This window comes from Rhinopithecus roxellana, chromosome 1 (assembly GCF_007565055.1).
Source record: "Rhinopithecus roxellana isolate Shanxi Qingling chromosome 1, ASM756505v1, whole genome shotgun sequence".
Taxonomy (NCBI): domain Eukaryota; kingdom Metazoa; phylum Chordata; class Mammalia; order Primates; family Cercopithecidae; genus Rhinopithecus; species Rhinopithecus roxellana.
Window position 1 is genome coordinate 52,917,485 of NC_044549.1, and position 23,605 is coordinate 52,941,089.

At 54.2% G+C, this 23,605-nt stretch overlaps 1 protein-coding gene across 1 annotated transcript in view; it reads left to right on the forward strand.

Annotated features, from left to right (window-relative positions):
* Positions 1–23,605, forward strand: part of LOC115899579 (IQ motif and SEC7 domain-containing protein 3) — a 245,026-nt gene that overhangs the window by 220,653 nt on the left and 768 nt on the right. The window contains exon 3 of the mRNA XM_030937337.1: positions 21,022–21,066. Coding sequence (XP_030793197.1) covers positions 21,022–21,066 — 45 coding nt within the window. The remainder of the gene's footprint in view (positions 1–21,021; positions 21,067–23,605) is intronic.

Consider the following 23,605-nt stretch of genomic DNA (forward strand, 5'->3'; position numbering starts at 1 on the left):
CGTAGACCCAGGCTTTCCCAGCACCTGCTGCTCAGACCTTATTGTTACCCAGCCTTTCAGTGTGGAAAGGAGATGAGGTGTTGAGCATCTCTAGATGTTTAACTTTCCCAACAGCGGCATTGTAGCCACTATCAGAGCAGCCCAACTTGATTGCAAAGCGTTCTCGTGCTTAGTTGCCTCGCTGAGTCTCACCAACTGCTGCAAAATGTGATACTGTTGATCCCATTTTACAGAAGAGGAAACCGAGGCTCAGAGAGGGGAAGGAACTTGACTGGGGTCACACAACTGTTTCCTGCTGTACATTTGGAAGCGGTGCACCTTCCCTAACATGCCACATGTCAAATCGGGGCAGACTTGCTCCAGTGGCCCTGTGCACGGCATGGCCAGGCTCTCCTCAGCCTAGAGGAGCCCTGCCAGTGGGCCCCCCAGCACCCCACTGTCCCCGCTCCCTAGCCTCCATTTTCGCCCCTTCCACTCTCTGGGCCCCTGGTGTGCACCCAAGGGAGCTTTATGGAATGGAGACTCTGTCCCAGTCAGGGCTCAGTCCATTGTGAAGGTGGCACACTGGACGGGATAAAGAATGACAACAAAAGCAGGGGAAGATTTCTTAACACAGTGGGGGAACATCAGGTGGCTTCTAAGAATCAGACCCTGAATCAAACTTGCTGACACCCGAGGTCATTGCTGTACTGGCAGCTTCATGAATGGTGTCTGAATGAAGGATGGCCCCCACTTCTGTAACTACAGCGTCCTTTTCATCATCTCTGCAAGGGGACCCTCTGTCCTCACAGGCATGTCATATCCTGTCACTTGAACACAGGAAGTGAGGCTGTGAGGAGTTTGTGGTGTGTGAGATGTGGGCTGCTTGGCCAGGCCAGTGGAGCACTTTCCACCCATGCCTGCTCATTCATTCATTCACTTCCTGGAACTGTCCCGGCCCCTCTCTTCCTTCTGTTTGGGGGACATGGTGACCAGCCGGCCCCTGCAGGAGGCAGTGGTCTCCCTCCAGTGGGATGCCCTGACCTGCTGCTTGCAGTGGGGCCTTCATAAAGGAAGCCAAGCCCTGGTGGGTCTCCCCCAGACAGAAGAAGGGACACTGGTGGGACTGGGCCTGGAACATTCCACATGCACACCTCCAAGAAACTTGTGCATTGAGCTTTCACCATTATCACCTTGGCTGGGTCAGTTCCGTAGGCACAATTATCAGCATCTGCTGGACAGTAGGCCTGGGCTGGATGCCAGGGAAGAGCAGCCCCAGCCCACAAAGAGAGATGCAGGTAGGGAACCTGAGGCCCAGTCTTCACTCTCAAGCACATGTGATGACCAGTAGCCTTTCTTGCCATGCAGTGATCATTATGAAAAATGGTCATTATGAATGACCCACACAGCACTGGGCTATTTTCCAAGAATGCTGTAGCATCTATCCACCCTTTACAGCCCCAGGAGGCAATTGGGCAGGTCCTGGTTATAACTCAGAAAGACTGGGACATGCAGCCAAGGCCACATAGCCAGGCCTGGGCCTTCACTTCCTTGCATTCAGCTAGTATTAATGGCACACCTGCTGTGTGCCCAACTCAGTGCTGGGAACCACTGAGAGGGTGCCGCTTTCAGGGGACACTGCAGGGGAGAAGGCCATAGAGAAATGAAGAAGATAAAGAGCCCAGTGGGAATGGATTGAGTGAACTGTGCCACTCAGGAGGTGGGGAGGGCTTCCTGGAAGAGCTCTATGCGGCGGGGCTGATACTCCCCTTCCAGGGCTTGCCTGCGGGCCAGCGGGCGGGCCGGGCCCCAAGCTCAGCAAGTGTGGCGCCATCCTTGTCGCTCCCTGGCGGCGCTTTGTTGAAGCCCCCCAAGGCACCCTGTGCCCCTAAAGGACTTGGCACCCTCTCATCAGGGCCCTGGCCTGCCTCCTTGCGCTGACTCACTCACTTGGTCTTTAAGAATAACAAGAGTGCCTTCTCTTGTTGAATCCCACAACTCTGGCAGGGTGGTTGTGTGCCATCCTATTTTCCAGGGAAGTGCCTTGCTTAGGGTCACAGCGAGTGAATCTGCCTGACTCCAGACCCTGCTCCTCCCAAGCCAAGTCTGTGTGCCCTTGTGGGTGGGGCCGGTGGGTACCCAGTGCACAGAGATAGGATGAGGAAGGGAAGGAGGGCAGTCAGGGGGCCCAGGTGTTGGGGGTCCTGACGCCTTACCCCGAGCAGGTTCCAGATCTCTTGGCCACGAGGCTGTGTCCCTTCCCACCCCTTCCCCACTGCATGCATTACCTGAAACGTGTTGGCCACTGCCACTGCGGCATAGCTGCCCCCAGCCTGCTTGTCCTGGGTGCTGAGGGTACTTATCCCACAGTGGCTGGGAGCCCAGCACCCAGTACCTGTGGACTAGACCAGTTTTGTCACCACCAGTGGGGTCTTAGGAGGTGTTGCTCCTGGGTACTGGCTGAGTTGCTCCCAGGCTCACCTTAGAGCCTGCTGCTTTCCCCCAAAAGCCTACTGATGACACAGCCCCGTCTGCCCTTCCCGCTCCTTCCAGCCTGTTGGATGGCTCCTGTTCTCTCACTCTTACCCCAGGAGGCTCCCTGCAGGCAGAGCAGATGAAAATACTCTGCCCCTTGGTCTCTGAGGCCCTGGCTCACCTGGGGCCTTACAGAGCAGGACAAGGAGGCTCCACTCCAGCTCTGTCCCTGCCACACTGCGTGATCCTGGCCAGGCTGCTTGCCCTCTCTGGGCCTGTGACCTCATCTGAAAGTTCATGGTTATGCTGCGACACACAGGGAACTGGGAGGAGCTGTGTCTGCCAGGCACAGCAGCTCCAGGCGTGCTGGCTCATTCACGTGGCCCCATCCTGCCGATCAATCACCCGTTCATTCGCTCAGCCCACCATGGTCACTGGACGTCTAGTCCACGTCCTGACACACACCAGGCCTGTGGGCTACGCCTGTAAACGAACCAGGCCCGCCCTGCCTGCATGAAGCTGACCGCCCAAAGAAGGGACACAGTAAATAAGACCTTGGTGGCACCTGCCAGAGCAGCTCCTGGATAGAACTGAGAAGAGAACGGGGTGGGGCAGTGGGCTCCCCTTCCCTCACACACCTCTCTCTCCTCAGCCACTCTGGGTCCTGAGGCCCTCTGTCCTGCTCCTCCTGGCCTCTCCCGATCCCACAACATTCCATCTGCTGCCCAGCACTGCCTGGAAGGCTCACCCCGCCACACTCTTGCCCATGCTGGCTCCTCTACCGGGAGTGCCCTTCTCTTCACCTCAGACCTCACAGTCCAGCCTGTGCCTCTCTCCTGACTCCCCCAGGCAAATGGGTCCCCTCATGGAGCTCCTGCATGGCGAGTCCTCCCTGCGACAGACACATTGCCGGCCCCTCTGTTGTCACTAGCTGCCTGGAAGTCCCACTTTTGCTTTCTGGCATCCCTGCAGGGCCTGGCCTGACAAGCCACAAATCACCATTTTTAAAAATTGTGGTAAGATAGACAGAAAACCTCCTTTTTTAAAGCTGAAAACCATTCCATTGTGCAGATCCACCACGTTTGCCCTTTTTAATCACAAACATTTCAGCTGCAATAAGTGCATTCACAGTGTTGTGCAGCCAACACACCATCCATCTCCAGAACTTCACTTTCCCAAAAAAGGCTCTGTGCTCCGTGAGCGTAGACTCCCATCTCGCATCCCCAGCCCCTGGCGCCCACCATTCCACTCTCTGTCCCTGTGAATGTGACTGCCCTGGGGATGTCATGTGAGTGGAACCAGACAGCAGTTGTCCTTTCCTGACTGGCTTACTTCACTTAGCATCATGTCCTCAAGGTTCATCTGTGCTGCAGCAATGGGCAGAACTTCCTTCCTTTTTAAAGCTGAACACTGTTCCATTGTGCGGATCGACCACATTTTGTTTGTGCATTCACCCATTGGTGGACACTGGGTTGTTTCTGCCTTTTGGCTATTGTGAATAGTGCTGCTGTGAACATGGGTGTGCAAATACCTCTCCAAGTCCCTGGTTCCATTTCTGTTGGGTGTGTACTTGGAAGTGGGCTTGCTGGGTCAGGTGGTGATTGGATGTTGAATGTTTTGAGGAGCCGCCATACTGTATTCCACAGCAGCTGCACTGTTTTACCTTCCCTCCAGCACTGCACAAGGGTCCTAGTTTCTCCACATCTTTGCTATCACTTGTTACTTTCTGTTTTTCTTTAGTAATAGCCATCCTAATGGTGTGAAGTGGTATCTTGTGTTTTTAAATTTATCCTTCCTGAATAAAAGTGTGAGTGATGAAGTTTAGCTTACAAAAGGGATGGTTATGTTTTTGTTGTTTTTTAAATGTATTCATATAACTGAGAGATTATTCATTCACATGGTACAAAAAAGGGCTGCACACATTGTCTGTGTGGTTCCCTGCTTCTCGTTTTTCTGCCCAGAGGCCACAGCTGTGTCCAGTTCCTTTGGGTCCCTGGTGAATTTCTGTGCATGTGTATGAGTGCTTCATCACTGAAGTGCTCCCTCAGCAAGCTGGTGACACAGAGCGGTTTAGTTTTCCCATCACTGTTTTGTGGTTCTGGATTTGAGCCAATGAAATGCTCAACTTGGGGGATGTGTGACCAGCCAGCCGCTGCAGGAGGCAGTGATCTCCCTCCGTGGGAAGCCCTGGCCTGCTGCTTGCAGTGGGGCCTCCATGAAGGAAGCCAAGCCCTGTGTGTCTCCCCCAGGCAGGAGAAGGGAGGCTGGCAGGACTGGGCCTGAACATTCCAAGATGAACCCACACACACACACCTCCCGGAAGCCTATGCGTCGAGCCTTCATCATTGTCACCTTGGCTGTCTCTCCATCCAGGTCAGTCCTGGGCATGGTTATCAGCATCTCTTTGACAGTGGGCCCCCAGATGCAGGCAGAGCTGCCAGAGGGCATCTGGGAGTGGGGCCAGCCTAGGCTGTGCAGGGCAAGGCCCCTACACCAAGAATCCGCACAAGTATTTATGGGTGTGAAAATCTGTGAGCAACTATCTGAGTCTGGTCCTCACTCCTCTTGACATCCAAACCACAAAATGCATTTTGTATGATTTGAATATGCATTGAGTTTTCCAGGAATGCAACTGCTCTCACAGTCGAGGGAAGATCAGACTCTGATATATTCGGAGCTCCGCCAAGAGCTGCCACCATTCAGAGCACCACATCACCAAGGACAGCATCTCTCGTGGTGCCAGAGTCCCCAGTGAACTCCAGCATCCATCTGTGTTTGTGGTCGCTGTCACACGACCTGACAGGTGACTATAGGATAGGCCCACCCACCATTAACATGACAAATTACCCTTTATTTTATTCTAAATTATTTTCCTTTTTTTTTTTTTCTGTAATGTTACCATCCAGCCATTCTCTTGGTTCTGTTTTAAATGTGTGTGTAGATGGATCACATGACTCATCAACTTCATTTGAGAAGAGAGACGAGGATAGTGCAAAGCTCTGGTTTTAAGGAGGGGGGTGCTGGACAAGGGATCTTTGTGGTAATGGAGCTATTGTGTATTTTGATTGTGGTGGCACTTGTATTTGCCTGTATGTGTGTGCATGAGTGTGTTTAGTTCTATGCAGGCGTATCGTGTGTGTCGGCTCCACAGTACAAGCAAAACAGGAAATCTACCTAAGGTGGGGGAACAGTACAGTGTCAGTATCCTGGTGGTGATGGATCCAATAATTTTGTAAGATGTTACCATTGGGGGAAACAGTGTATATAAGATCTCTCTGTATTGTTTTTTTGTTTGTTTTAACAACTGCAAATGAATCTACGATTATCTCAAAATAAAAAGTTTAATTTTAAAAAGGTGAGAGTAGGTATTGGGTCTGACAGACTGAGATCTCTGGTGATTGAAAACAGCGGACAGCCAGTGACCTCCCAGTCTCAGTTCCTTGGTGGTGCGCCATGGTCACCAACCTCTACTGCCCTCCCCTCCCTGACACCTGAGACACCTTGGGCCCTTCTCTCCAAGGCTGCATCCCACCAGGGGCACTGGGGCCAGCCCCTCACCCCAGAAAGGCAGCACAAGCCCCTTTGGCTGCCAGCTGGGGCCTGGCTAGCCCCCAGGGGTTCTGAGTTTGAGACCCTATTCTGCCAGTAGGCAGTGGATGTCAGCTGGCTGATGGAACGGGGGTCTTATCCATTGTCCCCAGATGCCTCCCAGAACCAGGGCCCCAGCCCCAGCCCAGCCCAGCCCAGCCCTCTTCTCAGGTGGGCCTTCCTGCTCCCCTGGGCTTGCAGGACAGCCCTGCTGATGGCCACTCCTGCCCTCCTCTGCCCTGTGCCTGCAGCATTCCTGATGACACAGTCACCACGCTTGTCTCTGCCTCCTGCCACCACAGTGGGCAGCAGGGACAGAGACAAATAACATTCCATCAAATGCTGTTTTGAAGACGAAAATGGACCCGTCAACTCAAGCTAAAAGGTTAAGGGAGGAAGCAAGTCTTTTTTATGACTTTGTCATTCTACAAATTGACTGTTCTATGAATTGGCTTTCAATGAATTGACTTGTTACTGGTTGAAGGAAAGCTGGGACATGGCTGGTGAGGTTGTGGGCAGGACTGGGGCAGTGAACAGCATGGTGGGGAAGCCAGATCGGGCGTGCTGTCAGCTCTCTGAGGGACCAGGCTTTGCCCACTAGACTGCCCAGCCCAGGAGTCCCGGCTCTCCCTCCCCTGTGCATCCCATTTCCTGAGCATGAGCTCAGGATATCAGGACTTGGAGGAGCTGGGGCTGCACCAGAGATACCCATCCCCCTTTATATCCCATGGCGTGACCTTGCCACACTGACCTGACCTCCGAGGAATGAAGATCCTGTCAGAGCAATTCCTGTGGCTCAGCAGGTGACTGACCTGACCGTGGCTAATAGAAAAATGTTTTATTGGCACCAGCGGCTTCATTCCTCACCAAGATGTCCCTGACATCTGCTTGGAATGGTTACTAAGGGAAGTAATACATCTTAAATCACCAGGGCCCTGGCTGAAGTTTACTGCCTGTCTCTCAGGGCCCTTGGTGGCCCCACGATGACACCAAGCGTTTTCCTCCCATTTGCCCTCCACTATCAGATAAGAGAGAAATGCCCTCAAGTCTCTCCAACCCCTTTCCTTGTTCAGGTTTCTGTCCCCTGACCATCTCTGGGCTGCAGAGAGGTTGGGCCGCCTCAGAGGAGCTCCCCAAGACCAGGTGAGCCCAGCAGATGTGGGATCCAAGATCTGGGGGTAATCAAGACCTTTTTCTGTACCTCCCCTGCCAGGACCCCGCAGCTCTCCAAGGAGCTGCTCAGATGGAACTCCTTATCTGCTGCCCAGTGGCTGTGTGACTTGGGGCAGATGACTTAATCTCTCTGAACCTATTTCCTTTTCTGTAAAATGAGGCTAATAATACCAGCTTTGCAGGGTGGCCATCAGGACAGAATGAGGTAATAAGGCCTGTGGTATCTCTGTGACCTATAGAGATTATTCCTGTCCCCGTCCTCCCCTGGATTCTCATGGCACAGGGCTAGGCTTCAGGACGTGCTAGGACTTAAGAAATGTGAACATCTGGGAAGGGAAGGGAAGCTGGGCCATAACGGTGTATCCATCAGGAGCCTTTGGGTGGCAAACAGCAGAAACTCAAGTCAAAGGGATTTCTGTGGTTACGTCAGTGAGTAGCCCACGGTCTGGCTTCAGTGTGGCTGGCTCCAGGGGCTCCAACATTCCCGTGGCCATGTCCTGTTCACCTTCACCTTTCCCCAGGACGCGTTCCTGTGTGGAGGCTCCAGCCCCCTCAGCAGCCTCAGTCCCCTGGTCAGCCCTGGGGCTCATGGCCATTCCTGAAACCATCTCCATCCCCAAGAGGAGCCATGTGCTGATTGGCCAGCCTCTGTCACCTGGCCACACCTGTAGCTGGAGCATGGGGTCAGCCCCCCGAACCACTGGGCTGGGAATTAGGAGGGGAATTCAAATGTGTGTGTTTGTTGGGATGGAGGTAAACCAAGTCTAGAAACAGGCCACCAGGTTTTGCTTGGAGTTAGAGGAGAGCCTGGCAGTTTGGGGCAAGTCTGGACGGAGCTGGTAGCCTCAGTGCAGTAGTGTGCAGAGGCCCAGGGCAGCCAGAGCCATGGCTCAGGCACCAGGGAGGCCAGCCCAGCACCCCACACCGGGCAGCTGGCCCCTGGCATCAGCACAGGGCCTGGAGTCGTGGGCTCTGTATGTTAGGGGCTCTGTGGACCTTGGTGGGGGCTGAGGACTGCATGTGCTAGGTAAGTCCTGGGACCCCTGATGTTCAGGATCCAGCTGCACCTCAGGGCTGGCACATCCCCCTCTTGCTTTGCCAACTGGGACCTATAAATAAGCACTTTTTCTTACCATTTCGTCTTTCCTCTTTTCCTAGTGATAGATATTTTTAAAAACTGCCTAGGGCATTGTATGTTACATGAAAAAACTCATCATTTATTCCAGATTGACCTGAAATCCTTTTTGCCAGCATCTCAAGGAGGGGAAACCCTTCCTGGCTGCTTTGAGCCTCCCTAGGGAGGAATGGTGAGGGAGGAACAGTGCTGCCGGCTCTGTCCCCTCGTCCCCGTCTATAATATGGGCCATTCCCAGCCTTGTGGGCCAGAACCACGGGGTAGGAAGTGCACGGGGGTTCCTAAGCAAGAGCAAGTTCTCAGGGAGGGCCAGGCCACGCATAACTAGAGACCCATGTTGTCTCCTTTAGCCTGAAGTATATTGTTTCTCTTTTCCTTCCCTCCCTCCCTCCCTCCCTCCCTCCCTTCCTTCCTTCTTTCATATTTTAGAGACAGGGTCTTGCTCTGTCACCCAGGCTGGAGTATAGTGGCCCAATCTCAGCTCACTGGAGCCTTGAACTCCTGGGCTTGGGTGAGCCTCCCACCTCAGCCTCACAAGTAGTTGGACACAGGCACCCACCACCACACTGGCTAATTTTTTTTTTATATTTTTTTGTAGAGACTGGGTTTTGCCATGTTGTCCAGGCTGGTCTTGAACTCCTGGGGTTCCTCCTGCCTCAGCTTCCTGAAGTGCTGGGATTCCAGGCATGAGCCCCCATGCTGCCTCTCTCACATCACCCAGAGGGTGCCCCCGTGCCAGGCCTGTGCTGCGTAGGCAGGGGGTGATAGGAAAAGCTGGAGGTGGTCTGATGGGGAGGCTGAGGCAGCTGCTGAAGCAGAGATGCCCAGGGTGCCCACAAAGATTCAGCCCAAGGCTGGGAAGAAGCAGGGGAGAACAGGGCATCAAAGGCATGGTAGACCATGGTGCCCAGTAGTCTGGCCTGGGGGTCTGATGGGTGGCACCGCTATTGCTGAGATGGGCCCCTGGGATGGGGCCTGCTGGTGTAAGGAGAGCCCTATGGGACACCCAGGGAGGAGCCCAGGAGCACTGAGCTCCTTGTGTCTGAAGGTCAGGGGTGGAAGGAGGTCAGACTCAGGACGGTGACCTTAGTGGCCCCAAAGAGTGGAGGGAGCCCAGGAAGAGATGGCTACCCCAGGAGAGGCTGTGTCAGAGGCTGGCACCATCCTCACTCTCATGCCCTGGTAAGGGCACTACCCCTCCATCCACCTCCTGCACCCCAGGGCTCAGCCCACCCACCTGGCTGAGGGCAGCGCTCTCCGCTGCTGGCCAAGGCTACCAGCCACCCCATGAGCGAGAGCATCCAAGGCCTGCCGCCCTGCTGCAGCTCTCTGCCGGGAAAATGCTCTGTGTCCCAAGTGGAGACAGATGCATGGGGAATAGTGCATGCCGTGACAGCATCTTGCGCCCTTGAAATAGAAGCCCGCACGCTCAGACCGAGCTTTCCAGCTCCTCCCTCTCATGCATGGCGGGGGATGGGAGGCAGGTTGGGCTCTTTTTATCCAGAAACCAACATACCCTTGAACCCACAGGCTGGGGGTGGGTTCTGCTTCCAGGGCCCCACTAAGGCTTCAGGTCCCCTGCAGCTGCCCTCCAGGTCCTCCCCTGGATGGTGCTAACTGGCCACAAAGAGGGCCCTTACCTGCTGTGTAACTTCAGAGAACCCCTTTACCTCTGTGAACCCCAGCTTGCTCCTCTGCGAGGTGGGAAAGATAACAACCCCTACCCCCAAGGATGTTTGGAAGGACAGAGGTCATATACCAGGCACACAGTGGCACTCAGCCCATCGTGGCCTAGCCTTTATTGGCTTCTCCTAACCTTCATGCCCCTGTGGGGTTTGCGTGGAAGTCCCCAGCCCAGCGTCTGGCCCACAGGGGTTTCAAAATTACTATTTTTTTTTTCTTTCTTTTCTTTTTTTTTTGAGACAGTCTCCCTCTGTCGCCCAGGCTGGAGTGCAGTGGCACCATCTCAGCTCACTGCAACCTCCACCCACCGGGTTCAAGCAATTCTCATACCTCAGCCTCCTAAGTAGCTGGGATTATAGTTACCCGCCACCACTCCTGGCTATTTTTTGTATTTTTTGTTGAGACGGGGTTTCACCATCTTGGCCAGGCTAGTCTTGAACTCCTGACCTCAAGTGATCTGCCTGCCTTGGCCTCCCGAAGTATGGGGGATTAAGGTGTGAGCCACTGTGCCAGGCCTGAAAATGTTGTTTCTTAATCAGAAGGATGTGTGAGTTAAAGCCTGAGCTGTTTTGTCACCTGCTGTCTGTGCTCCTGACCCTCAGTTGCACGGAGCCTGGGGACAGATTTTCCTTTCATGTGGTTGCTGAGTGCAGGCATGGGATGGCGGAGTAGGTAAGGAGAGCCCTAAAACAGCAGGGAGTTTTCCAGACTCAGGCGGGCTGAACTTCTGGGCAGGGTCGTTTGGCAGGATGGAGGAGCTTTGGAGGCCAACCCTGTGACAATCACCTCACTGTGCCCAGTGGTAGGGCTCCCAGGCCGGCAGGCAGGGTGTCTGGGGTCCCATCCTAGCCTAACCTTTGCCCACTGTGTGACCCTGTGCCAGGCACTTCTCCTGTCTGTGCTCAGCCACCTAAGACCAGGCCTGGGGACACTGGGGTATTGCCCGCCGCTCACTGGAAGAGCCCGTGTGCATGTGCCTGCTTGCACATGTGTGTGTGTAGTGTCTGCATTGTATGGGCTAAGAGTGTGTCTTGTGTGTGTGCTTGTCTGGCCATGTGAGGGCAGCATGGCTCTGAGGGTATGTTGTGGGTTGGAGGGCTGTCCTGTAGACCCTCCATTGGGCATGGAAAAGTCTACAGGGCCAAGATTGGCCTGGGGCCTCCACTGTACCCAGCAAGTGTACGCTGTGCTCCCCACCACTGTTTTAGGTCAGGGGCTCAGGTCTGGGAGGGCGGCTGTGAAGCAGAGGCCACCTCCCTCCCCTGACTGTGTCTTCAGTCCACATGGGCAGCTGTGCCTGAGACTGAACGGCCAGAAAGGGAGTTTAAGAGTGTATTGTTGTTGGGGGAAGGCAGGAGCACATTGTGGTCAAGATAAGGCCTCTGTGTAAGGAACAAGAGACTAGGGGAACATGTATGCATTGCAAGTCTTGAACTCCTGCATACTGCCCATCTCTGTGTGAGTATGTGTCTGCTTGTGTTCACATAAGGAAATCTTGTAAGGGGGCCCAGGAGATGGGGCTCTGTGTAAGGAGTAAGAGACCAGCGGAGCGTGTATGCATTACAGGTGTGCATTGTGTGCCTGGGAGCCTGGTGGATATGGAACGTTTAGGAGGGAGACCTTCCACATGACAACTTTTGTGTTTTTGTTTTGAACCATGAGTATACATTAGCGATTTTAAAATGAAATTTTAAAAATGTGTAAGTTGCTAGGTCTGGGGTGAATTGGGTTGCTTTCTGAATATCCTAAGGACCTCCAGTGGAAGGACACCCTCAGAGAACGCTCGTCTCAGCAAATCCTCCATCCTGAGGTTGGGAGGGCCCAGAATGTTCTTCCTGGTTGGAGATCAGCCACCTGAGCTGACTGTGGGTGGTGCAGGACTCTAGAGCAGGGAGCAGGGGACAGAGCCCACAGGCTCAGGTCAGGAGCTAAGTGGAGCCACTTATCTGCGGAGGAGGCTTGGGGAGGTCTCCGCCTTTTGGAGCCTCAGTTTCCTCATCTGTAAAATGGGAATAAGAAACTCAAGCTTCCCAGGGCAGCTTGAGGATTAAATGAGGTCCTGTCAGCACCTGAAGGGTCTGACACCCGAAGGAGGTGAGGCTGAAAACCCAGGAAGGACCCCTCAGAAAGGCCAGGTGGACCCCAGAGGGTTTGCTGGAAGCTGTATTTGCCCTGTAGATGGGGTGGTGCCAGATAGTTCTTTCAGGGCAAGGAGTTGAGGTTGGGAGCGCTCAACTCCAAAGATTGCAGGTACACCCCTCCCCCAAGCCTGTACTAGACTAAGGTTTCTCTCTGCTTCTTGCCCGTCAGTGAATTGGGCCTAGAATGAATAGGACTTGGCAGCAGTCCTGGACTCGGGACCAAAGGACACTGATGCACAGGCTTGGTCAGGCTCCAGGCCACATGGTGAGGCCTTGGTCCCACCCGGACAAGCCCAGGAGAAATTGGACATGCCCTGACCCGAGACACTCATGACTCGTGCTGCTGCCTTAAGAAGAGAGTCCTTAGTGGAGGCCTTTGGGGGTCACAGAAGAAGCTGGGATGGTGGTTGGGGGGACATCTCAGTGGTGCTACTTGGCAGGTGTGACAGTCCAGGTGGGCCTCTCTATGAAAGCCAAGCCTTCGTTCCTGCAGTAGATGCCTGGCCTGGCCCACCTGGACCTGGATCGTGCACCCTAGGGCTGCTCTGCCAGGATGTTCCGAGGTCACTCTGCACGCTTTTGTCCTTGCTGGCCCCTTGCACAGCATGTACTCCCTCTGTGACCTTGGCTCAGTGGTCGCCTCTTCCTCGAGGCAGCTCTGGACCAGGTTAGTGGGGGTAGCCCCCTGCTTCCCACCCTACCCATCCACTGTCTCCTGGTATTACTTTCTGGATCTCTTGAGGTTATATTGTTTGTGTATTTTGCCTGTGTCCCTGCCCTACGTGGGTGGTGAAGGCATCTGTCCTATTCAGTCTTTGAGTTATGCCTCTGATCATGGCTAGGTGCCTCCGTTTTCACATCTGTAAAGTGGGAAGGAGAATATCTCGTGTCACAGGGTGGTTGTGAGCATGAAATGAATTAGTACTAAGCTCTTAGACCTTAAAGTGGGGGCTGTGTGGAGACTAGGTTGAATGAAGCGTCGTTTCAAAGTGGCATGAGACTCTCCTTGCCAAAGTTAGTAACTGCTTCTCTAGACAAACTCCTCATGACACTGATGGGGAAACTCAGGCCCAGACAGGTCTCACCCCAGGGCTTCTGCCTGGCTACCCTGGGCTCTCCGTCCAGGAAGACCTCACTGAGACCCCTGTCTGCTCCCACAAGAGGGAGTGTTCCAGACACAGGCGGGCTGAGCTCCTGGGCAGGGCAGTTTGGCAGGATGGAGGGGTGTGGAGGCCAACCCTGGGACAATCGCCTCACTGTGCCCAGTGATGGGGCCCCAGGCCCACAGGCAGGGCGGTCTGTGGCCCAGAGCCAGGACAGGAGGCTGGCAGTGGGTGGACAGGAGCCTTCTGTGGCCTTCTCAGAGCTTGGGATGCCTGGGCAGGACAGGGGGCATGAACCAGTGTAGCAACCCCTCAGGCCAGTTTATGAGGTGCCTCCAGCCGTCAGCTCCTGGGAGCCTCGCTGTAACCTCTGATCAGCCCGTTTTACAAATGAGGAAACTGAGGCTCAGACAGGGTCATGTGGCTTTTGAGGCCTGCACTGGGAAGCCCAACAGGGTCCGTCTGACCCAAGTGCCCCACCGTGGCTCCTGGGGTCCCACCGTGTGACACTGGCAAACAGCCTCACCCCTCGGGGATCATGGAATGAGACCGCAAGGTGACCCAGTGGCTTTCCTGGGCTCAAGTCCAGAGGCCACCTCTTCACTTCTCTGCGCCTCAGCCTCAGGAAGCCCAGAGAGGAGGGATGACTGCATTCCGTCCCTGAGCTCAAGGGGCACAGTGAGCCTGGGAGACCTGGCATCGCTGTTAGGCTCCCTTCTCTCTGGCAACATGGTGGGGTGGCAGGGAGGCCAGGAATGCAGACCCAGCGTGCTTTTGTTCACTTCATCTGTGACACAACTCATAGCCTGGCTGTGGACACCAATGGCTGACATGTAAACCACAGGGCCAGGGCCTGGTGTGTGGGGGACAGGGTAGAAGGGTGCCCACCGCTTCCTCCCTTGCCCTCGCTTCTGCCCCAAACAGAGAAACTTCTGGAGCCCTAAGAATGATCCAGCACTCACAGTCAGTTGCTGGTAGGAGTGTGTTGGTGCCACCACTGGGTGGATATCCGGGTGTACCCAGAGCCCAAAAAACATCCCTCCTGTGCCCCAGCCATGCCAGGAATTGGTCCTAAAGGATAGACTGTGGCTGTGCACAGAAACCCTATTGAAGCCACTGCCTTGTTTACCAGGACCAACGCGAGAGAGACAGCCAAGCTCAACACCCACCATGGGCAGGGGAGTGCCTGCCAGGCTCCACCAGCTTTCCATGGGGCGAGGGGAGGAATGCTTCCAGACCCAGAAACACACTCAAGAGACGGTGCGAAGTGGGGGAAAGTGTTTCACAGAGTGGAGTGTATTTTTGTGAAACTAAAACATATCTACATCCAGACACAGGCACAGCCAGAAAATCTCCTCAAATATTAACACTGGGGTATCCCCAGGGAGTTGGAATGGTGGATAATTTTATTTTTCTTGTTGTGCTTCACTGTTATTTTCTAAAGTTAGTACAGTGAATATATGCAATTTATTTAGTAAGAGGGAGGGGGACTGTGGAACAGAGAAGTCTGTGGCCTCCCCACCCCTTTGGAAACTGAGGCAAATTACTCATACAACCCCTTCTGGGGCCTGTAGCAGTCTGAAGTGTCCCTTCCTCGAGCCCCTCCCGGGTCATGCCCTCACCCGAAACCACACACCCAGCCCACTTGCCGGTTGCCCCTGGCGAACCCAGTCATGGCAGCTGCCGGGGCTGTGAGCTGACTCCCAGAGTCTCCCTTCTCCCCGTGGTCCCTGCCTTCTTTCCCTTTTCCTCCCATTCCCTCTCAGGAACACACAAGATCGTCATCTGGCTGAGACAACTCAGAGCTGCCTTTGGCCACCTGGACCCCACCCTGAGGCCCGGATCCAGGTGTTCCTTCCAGAAAGCACAGGATGTTCTGGAAGAATTCTTAAGGCAGCAAATGGGTTCTTTTAAAACGGCAGAACTGTCTAAGCTTGGGAGGCTCGAGGGGATTCACTGATTCTGCGTTAGGTCTGGGAGCTTCTGAAGCAGATGGTACACATAGATGCTCCAGCAAGGATGACGTGCAGGTGGCAGAGAAGCTCATGGAAGGATGGGTAGCAGCATCCCCACAGGGAAACGAGGTTAAAACCACAGCCAGCCCCCTCTCTTCCTTTCTCCATCATGGTGGTGTGTGCTTGACTCTGCTCCTCGCCATGTCTTCCCACAAGACTTTCAGGAGTAAGTGATTCCTGGCCAAGAAAATAAAGCAAAATCGTCCCATTCCCCCGTGGATTTGGATGAAAACTGGTAATAAAATCAGGCACAACTCCAAAAGGAGACATTGGAGAAGAACCAAGCTGGGTCTATAAAGAATTACACTTGAGGTGGCACACATATTGGTGCTATCTCAGGGTCACAATCATGTTGCCAAATCAAGCTGAAAATGTCACCACTATCTGGAGAGTTGGACATGTTTTATTGGGAATGTATTTTTTCTCTCTGAATATGTTATGAACGCGTTGGTTGGCTGTGTTCAGTAATAAATATGTGAGAACTTTGATTTAAAAAATAAACAGACATGGCACCGTGTACGTCTGTCTGAATGGCTAACATAGAAAGGGACAACGTGAAATGCCAGGTGGGCTGCGGGGAAACTGGATCACTCACCTGTTGCCGGTGGGAGTGTGGTACAGCCATGCTGGAAAATGGTTTGGCAGTTTCTTTTAAAACTCATCATAAACACACCATATGACCTACCAGCTGGGCTCTTGGGCGTTTCTTCCAGAGAATGAAGACTTGCGTCTACACAAACACCGGTCCAAGAACACTTGCGGCAGTCCTAGTCATAACAGCCCCCAAACCGGAAACTGCCCAGATGCCCTCAGCAGGTGAAGGGTTAAATACACTGTCCCAGCCATGCTGGGGAGCACTGCTCAGCAGAGAGGCAGAGCGGACCCTCCACACCCAAGTGTGACTGAATGCAGAGGGCATTGGGCTGAGTGCAGAAAGCCAGTCTTAAAAAGTGGCACACTGGATGATTCCATTTGTGGGGCACTTGAGAGATGAAAATATGGGGATGGAGAAGAGATGGGCAGTTGCCAGGGATGAGGGCTGGTGGGAAGAGGCAAGGGGTCTATGGAGGGTGCCCAGGGAGCCTGGTGAGGAGACGGCCCTGTGCTGGATCATCGTGGGGGCCACACAGAGCTGGGGGAGTGGGAATCACAGGAACATGCAGGCGTGTGTAACTGGTGAAATCCCCATAGGCCCAGTGGGCTGTGGCTTTCCTAGCATCGATGGTGTACTGCAGGTGTGCAAGATGTTATCTCTGGGAAAGGCTAGGGGAGGGTCACACAGGATCTTGTACTTTTTATTTGGAACTTTCTGTACATCTATGGTTATTTCAAAATAAGCAGTTTTTTTTTTTTTTTTAAAGCCCTAGGTGCAGGAACTTGGTCTGCATTAGGGCTTAAGCGTCCATATTTCTTAAAAGCACCGCAGGGTGTTTACCCTACAGCCAGGATAGAAACACTGACCACTTCCTCATTTAGCAGAGGGAAACTGAGGCAGGGAGGGAGGTTTCCAAGGCCACGCAAGTGCTGTGCAAGAAAGGGGATGACCACCAGTTCCAGCTGAGCCTGAGGCCTGGGCTTCTGCTGCTCCAGGCTGGTGCTGGAGACTGAACGTGAGGCAGACTGTTTGGTTTTTGTCTTTGTGTTAATTGATATTGAATTATTATCTATGTACAGAAAAATACACACTTTATCAGCATATGGCTTGTAGAATTGTCACAAACTGAACACACTCATGTAACCAGCACCGGACCTCAGATCCCTGTGGTGCCCCTGCCAGTCACAGCCCATTCTCCAGGGGCCCTCTCCTGACTTTGTGCAGCACAGAGCCAGCACTTTTTCCTGCTCTTGAACTTTGCATCAATAGTCGGGTGCTGTTCAGAAGCAGTGCCAGGGTGTAGGCCTGGGGCAACCAGTTGGTTCTGAAAAGGGAAAGGAAGCAGCCTCCCCAGGAGGCTGTGAAGTGGGGCTGGGGACAGAGGGGGAGGGGGGCCTCACTCAACATTGCTGGAAAGGGCTGCTTGTCTCTGAGCCAGAGGCGAAAGATGGAGGAGGGACTGGACCCCTGCCCAGCTGACTGGCAGCTCTGTGTCCATGAGCCTGGACCAGGATCCCCCAAAGATCCTGGGGGTGACGCAGGGGAAGCGACGCAGCTCCAGCAGGTGGACAGAGCTCTGGACCTGGGGCTGGCAAACCTTTAGGGAAACTGGGTACCACTGAGCTCGTTGCTGTACCTCCCTGAGCCCCAGTGCCCTCATATATAAAATGAGACTCATATATTTATATATATAACAAATATCTATTAGCATAGAGGTAATGTGTTAAAAAATATGTGTGCATGTTATTATAACATTTATATTTTGTTTGTATGTTGTTGGTATCACACATGAATATATGTAATATAATACAATATAAGGTATATAGAATATCATACAAATCTTTTGAGTCCTGTCCTAGTCAGAGCTAGCTTTTATGGAATGCTGACTCTGTTCTTGGCACTGTTTTAAGCCTTTTAAATGTATTAACCTGTTTAATCTTCCCAAAACATTACAGATGAAAAAACTAAAATGGGGCACAGAGAGGTTAGTTAACTTGCCCAAGGGCACTCAACTAGTAGGTGGCACAGCTGGGATTTGAACCCTGGCCCTCTTGGCTCTAGAACTCATGTGTTAACCTTTAAGCTCTTACATCTCAATATACACTAGTCTATGTAGTGATAATAACGATGTATCTCAAATATGCATGCAATGGCGTTTTCTGGTTTGCAAAGCCCTTTTACTTTATGGGCACTGTCTCATTTCTCAACAGCTCTGGGAGGTGGGCGCTATTATTGCTATTCCCAGGGCACACACCAGTTGGGGTTGGTTCCAAATTCAGGTGTGCTGGGCTGAGGGTCTCTCTGGGGACCCTGTGCACCCTCACTCTGGGCCTTTTTTACTGGGGCCTGGTCCTGGCCTGTGCACTGCTGTGCTGAGTGATGAAGAAGGACGGCAGGGAGAACAAGGCCTCAGTCTTGGCTGGACAAGGCTGCAGACAACTTGGACCCAACAGGGCGGTTGACAGAGGGAGGATCTCCATTCAGAGCCACTCCTAGCTATACTGTCTTGGAGGGGCGGGGCACCAAGGCAGCTGGTGGGAGGAACTGCTGAGTGTTCCAGGCCACAGAGGATTTCCCGGGGTGGGGAGTGGGGGCAGGGACACAGGTGGGGAGAAGTGGAGAGGGCAGGCAGGGGCCACTGCCTACTGTGGGGTTCAGCACTGAGCCACAGCAGGCCTGCGGGGCACGTTGCATCCATCTGACAGTTTCCTGTCTTCACATGCGGACTTCAGCGACCGTACTCTCTGGTTGGAGAGAGAGTATTGCACACAGCTCAATTCCTTGGACCCATGTACCACAGCATGTAGGGTGTAACTGTACCTCTGTTGCGTGGCTCAATGAGTTAATACCTGTGAAGTGTTAACACTCCTGCCACTTATTAACTGCTCAAAAAATATTTGCTATTATTAAGGAAGTCAGAGAGAGGAGAAGAAAGAAAGGAAAGGAGGGAGACAGGAAAGGAAGAAGGAAGAAAGGAGTCTGCTGAGGGAGGGTGCAAGGTAGACAGAGAAAGGGGTTTACATTTGAGCAGGGTTTTGAAGGGTGAATAGGAGTTTGTGTCTGGATAAGGAGGCAGAGAATGGAATGGTGTTCTGTGTGTGGGGTCTCCCTGAGCCATACCTCAGCCTCTGTGAAGTGGGAGCATGATTCCATGCACCTCATAAGGTTAATGCAAGGGTTGGATGAGGAAGTGTGTGGGAAGAACACATAGCCCGAGCTGGGCTCCCTGCAGTAGGTGAAGATATTGCTATGTTTGTCATGATGTGGCCAGAGTGAGATCAGAGCTGGGGAGTTGAATCTCTGTGGCTGTGGCAGGGCAGCCCTGGGCCTGGGAACAGTAGGCTCTGCCTGTGGGGCCCAGGAACCTGGTGCCATTTTGCGGTATCTTTGTCGCATTGTATTGTTATCATCTCATGTGGCTGGTGTGCAGCTGAGTGGCCAGGCTGGGGGATGGAGGGCTGGGTCCTCTTGTCCAGATCCAGGACTCCCTGAAGCCCAAAATTCCTTACCATACCCAGTGTGGGTTCTGGCACTGGAAGGAAGGGAAGGCCTGCTTGCCACCCCGCTAGCTCTCCCTCCTATAAAACCTGTTGCCCATCCCAGATTGGGCACAGGACTGTGACCAGTCCAGGAAGTGAGCTCATGGCTTCCTGGCACTGCCCCTCATGTCTTCTTTTCTTCATGAGTTTTGGCAAGGCATGACTGGCACACAGGTAGAGCTGCTAAGCCCACCATGTGTGGCCCTGGGTGGGTTCTGGCTCAAGGGGAGAGGGGTGCCACCTGCGGCCTCTTATGCTGGGGCTGGAGAAGAAGGAGGCATTGCGCTATGGACGCTCCCACCCTTATGGACGCTCACGTCCCTAAGGGATGGCGTGTGGAGCAGGGCCTGGCATTGGGGATTTGAATCTGCTGAACATGGGATCCCAGTGGCTATGATGGTAGCTAGGCAGAAAGTAGCAGAATCACAGGCCAGCATGGGACATGGGAAGGAAGGTCAGCCTCCTTCCAGGAGTGTGTCCAGCAGGGCTCTTGTACAAGAGCAAGTAGGGAAACGGAGGCTAAAGCTGGGATGACCCATGGCAGGCACCCAGCATGGGCCCAGAATGTCAGACCCCACTGTGGCCAAACGTAGGCCCAGGCCTGGCCTGTGCCGTGGACTTCTAAGGCCTCAGGAGAAGCGTGTGAGGCAGCGATGGGGGGTGTGGGTGCCCCATGCAGGAAGGTAGGTGGCATTGGAGGAGAGGGTATTCCAAGGGCATGGTCTCTAGGAATGAGTTCTGTGTCATAGCTAAGGCGCCCCAGGTGGGCAGGTACAGGCAGTGTTGCTGGGATGGGGTCCCCAGCCTCCAGGAAAGCATCACCCCATGCCCTGAAGATGTAGAAGGTGGGGTGTGCTGCCAGGCAAAGCAGGGACAGTCCTTTCAGATGCATTAGTTGCCCCTGTGAGAGAGATCTGCTTTTCCTACTCCCATTTTACACATGAGGAAACTGAGGCAGAGAGCGGTGAGGGGACAGGCACCAAGTCCATGGCTAGTCATGGTTGGAGGTGGGATGTGATCCTGGTTGGGCTGGCTCCAGGCCCATACCCCATAGCACAGACCGAACTTGGTCAAAGGCAGGAGGCAGGACCCAGGCTCCTGGGCCCAGATCCAAAGCTGGACGCTGAGTCTCTGGGCAGGAAATCAGGGCTCCAGGGCCCCTGGGCTCGTGGCATGGAGGCTGGGTGGGCCCAAACCCATGGGTCTGCTGAGATTCCTGGTGCAGGGCTCTTTGGGGAAGGAGCATGGTGGCTCAGGTCAAACATACCCGAGGTTAAGTCTGGGGCAGCCAGAGAGGACCTTTAACCCTGCTCACTGTGCTTCCTCTCCTTGAGCCTCAGTTTCCCCATCTGAACAGGGGGCAGTGGGACTTGACATTGCCGTGGGCTAGAGACAAGGCAGCTTCTCCATTGACCCAGCAGGGGGAAGGAAAGCACATGGTTTCTTGCATGTGGGGCAGACACTCCTCCCAGGGCTGCTCAGTTGCCCCAGGACCTGTCCTGGGACCACCTGCTGGGGCCTGAGTGGACATGGCCCCCAAGGGGTTTGCTGTGTGTAGGACCATAAGTAACCCTGTCTCGCTTTTGCCACCTCAGGAGCTCCCTGGACACCGGAAGCAGCCTCTCAACTGACCGCTACAGGTACTGTCTTGCCGTCCACCCCAGCCTGCCCCAGGATCTCCTTAGGTCCCCACTGTCCATCTGCACCCAGAGGCGGGCCTCTAGGAGCACATCAGGGGAAATTAGCTCCACCATTTGGCCCTGAAATTCCCCCAAGGACCACAGTACTACTGACATGTCCCCTGAGAGCTGCTACAGCTTGGAGTGGTTTCCCCTCAAATCAAGGTCCCCCCAAAGAGCATGACTGCAGTCCAAGTTCCTACCCCAAAGACCAGAGCTCAGCGGAAGGCCCCTCGGAGGATCAGGCTGCAGCTGATAGTTCCTCTGAGATCCAAGGCTGGTGGGTCTCCCGAGGACCAGCCTGCAGCCGGCAGTTCCCATGACGACCAAGGCTGCAGCCCAGGGGAGAAGCCTGACGGTTTCTATTGGTGTGCAGCTGCGCTTGGTGGGAGCCAGGGTGTCTGAGGGTCTCTGCTTCTGTGTGCTTTGTATCTTGATGTCTTCCAAAAAGAGCGTTTTCTGTTTTCACACACGCACACACACACAAAATACTGGAGACTGCGCCTAGAGGAAAGCTCCCTGGATTGGATGTCAGCAGATCCTTGTTCCAGTCTCATGGGCAAGAAAGACAAGTGACAGGCAGCCTGTCCTGGCAGTGGGGGTGACTTAGAGGGCTGTGTTCGGTGCATCGATGTGAACTGGGGAGGAGGGGACATCTGTACTGCGTTGTAGAGGTGACTAGAAGTTGACTGGTCCCGTTTGGGGTGGGAAACAAGTGGTCCTGGAAGGGAGGACCCTGTGTGGGGACCTGTGCAGGGTGGATGTGGCCGGGGCATAGAGAGGGAGGAGGGGAGTTGAGGGAGGTTTGGAAGGGAGCTTCGTCCTGCTAAAGAGCTTGGCTTCTGTGAGAGGGGGTTTTTGAACAAGCCCAAAAGGAGACTCACAAGGTAGTAGGCCCTGTCCTTGGAGGCAGCAACCAAGGACTGGGCCCCACATGTCAGGGTTGCAGCAGATGCTATACAGAAAGGAGATGTCAGAGCGACCGACTGTGAAACTCTGGGCTGCAGGGAGTGAGGGAGTGGCCATCTGGGCCCTGCTTCCCCAAGCCAGCTGGGGACTGGCAGCCCCGCCACGTGCGCTCCTGGAGGACACAGAGCCAAATGGTACACACGTGTATACACATGAGCAACACGCTCACGCACTCACCTGATCCTCTGCACGGACACTCCACAGTCACACCCACATAGCATCATAATAGTACTTCCTTTGCTTAGTGAAAGCTGACAATCCTTATGGCCACCCAGCAAGTCAGGGCTATTGTTAGCCCACTCCACAGACGTCACCTGCTCAGGATTCGAGACTGCGGGGGCAGAGCCGGGATTTGAACATTTGGGTATCCTGGTGTGAATACTGCCCAACACCATAGCACACTCCCTGCCCTCATACTCACAGCTCCTCATATGCCCATTGCACAATCTCACATGCACACACGTATACACACTCCAGAACATTCCCACACCCAGTTCTTCTTGTAGTCAAACTCTGGCATTGTCACTTCTGCACATGGGCACACAGCCCCCATTTTGACACATATGTGCTTGCAGGCTCACACTGGTACACACACTCTCACCCCGATGGGCTGGCCTAGGGTGCCAGCAGGCCTGTGGGTGCCTGTGTCAGGGTGACCCCAGGGAAGGAGGCTGAGGAGGCTCCTGTAGGGGCTGAGCCTGGCCTCTGCACCACCCACCCATGCCATGGCCACCACTGCAGCTCTGTCTGCATTGTCCACTCTGCCGGCTGGTCAGTCAGGTGCCCTGCTTGAGGCCAGCCCAGGAAAGTTCTGGCATGAAGGGAGGGTGGATGGGGCTCTTTGTTCTAGGGTGTGTGGGGCCGAGCAGGTTCTGTGGCCCTGCCCACTCGGGTCTCATTGCACAGCCCTCCATCGGATGGAGTCACACTTGACCTCAGAGCCAACGCCCCAGTGCCTCACTCCCTGGAGGACAGAGCAGGGGTCAGAGTGGAGGCTGTAGGAGCCTCTGCATTCTGCCATATTTCCTGAGCACCTGCGGGTGTCGGGCACTCAGGATCCCTCATTGAGCAGTCCTGCTACCTTCACAGAGCATCTGTGGCAGGCAGGAGCACAGGTAGCAAGCAGACAAAGAAATTGGTTTTTAGCATAACGTGTCAAGTGGTGACAAGAGCTATGGAGAAAATAAATCCAGGTGAAGGGAATAGACAGAGATGGGAGGGTGGCCAGGGAAGGCCTCTGGGCCTGGAAGCACAGGAGGGTTGAGGAGCATCCCAACAGCCTGGTGGGAACAGTGGTGCAGAGGCCCTGGGGTAGAGCATGCCTGGAGGAGTGGCCAGGAGGCAGGTGCTAAGTGGGGCCTGCCCCATCCCTGCCATCTTGCCTTGGCATGCGTCCTGACTCCCAACCCTCACAGCAGCCTCAGACACAGACAGGGCCAGGATCAATGTTCCCCTTTCACAGATGAGGATACCTGATATCTAGAGACCAGAAGAGCATTGGTGCCAGGTCCAGGACTAGGGCCCAGGACCC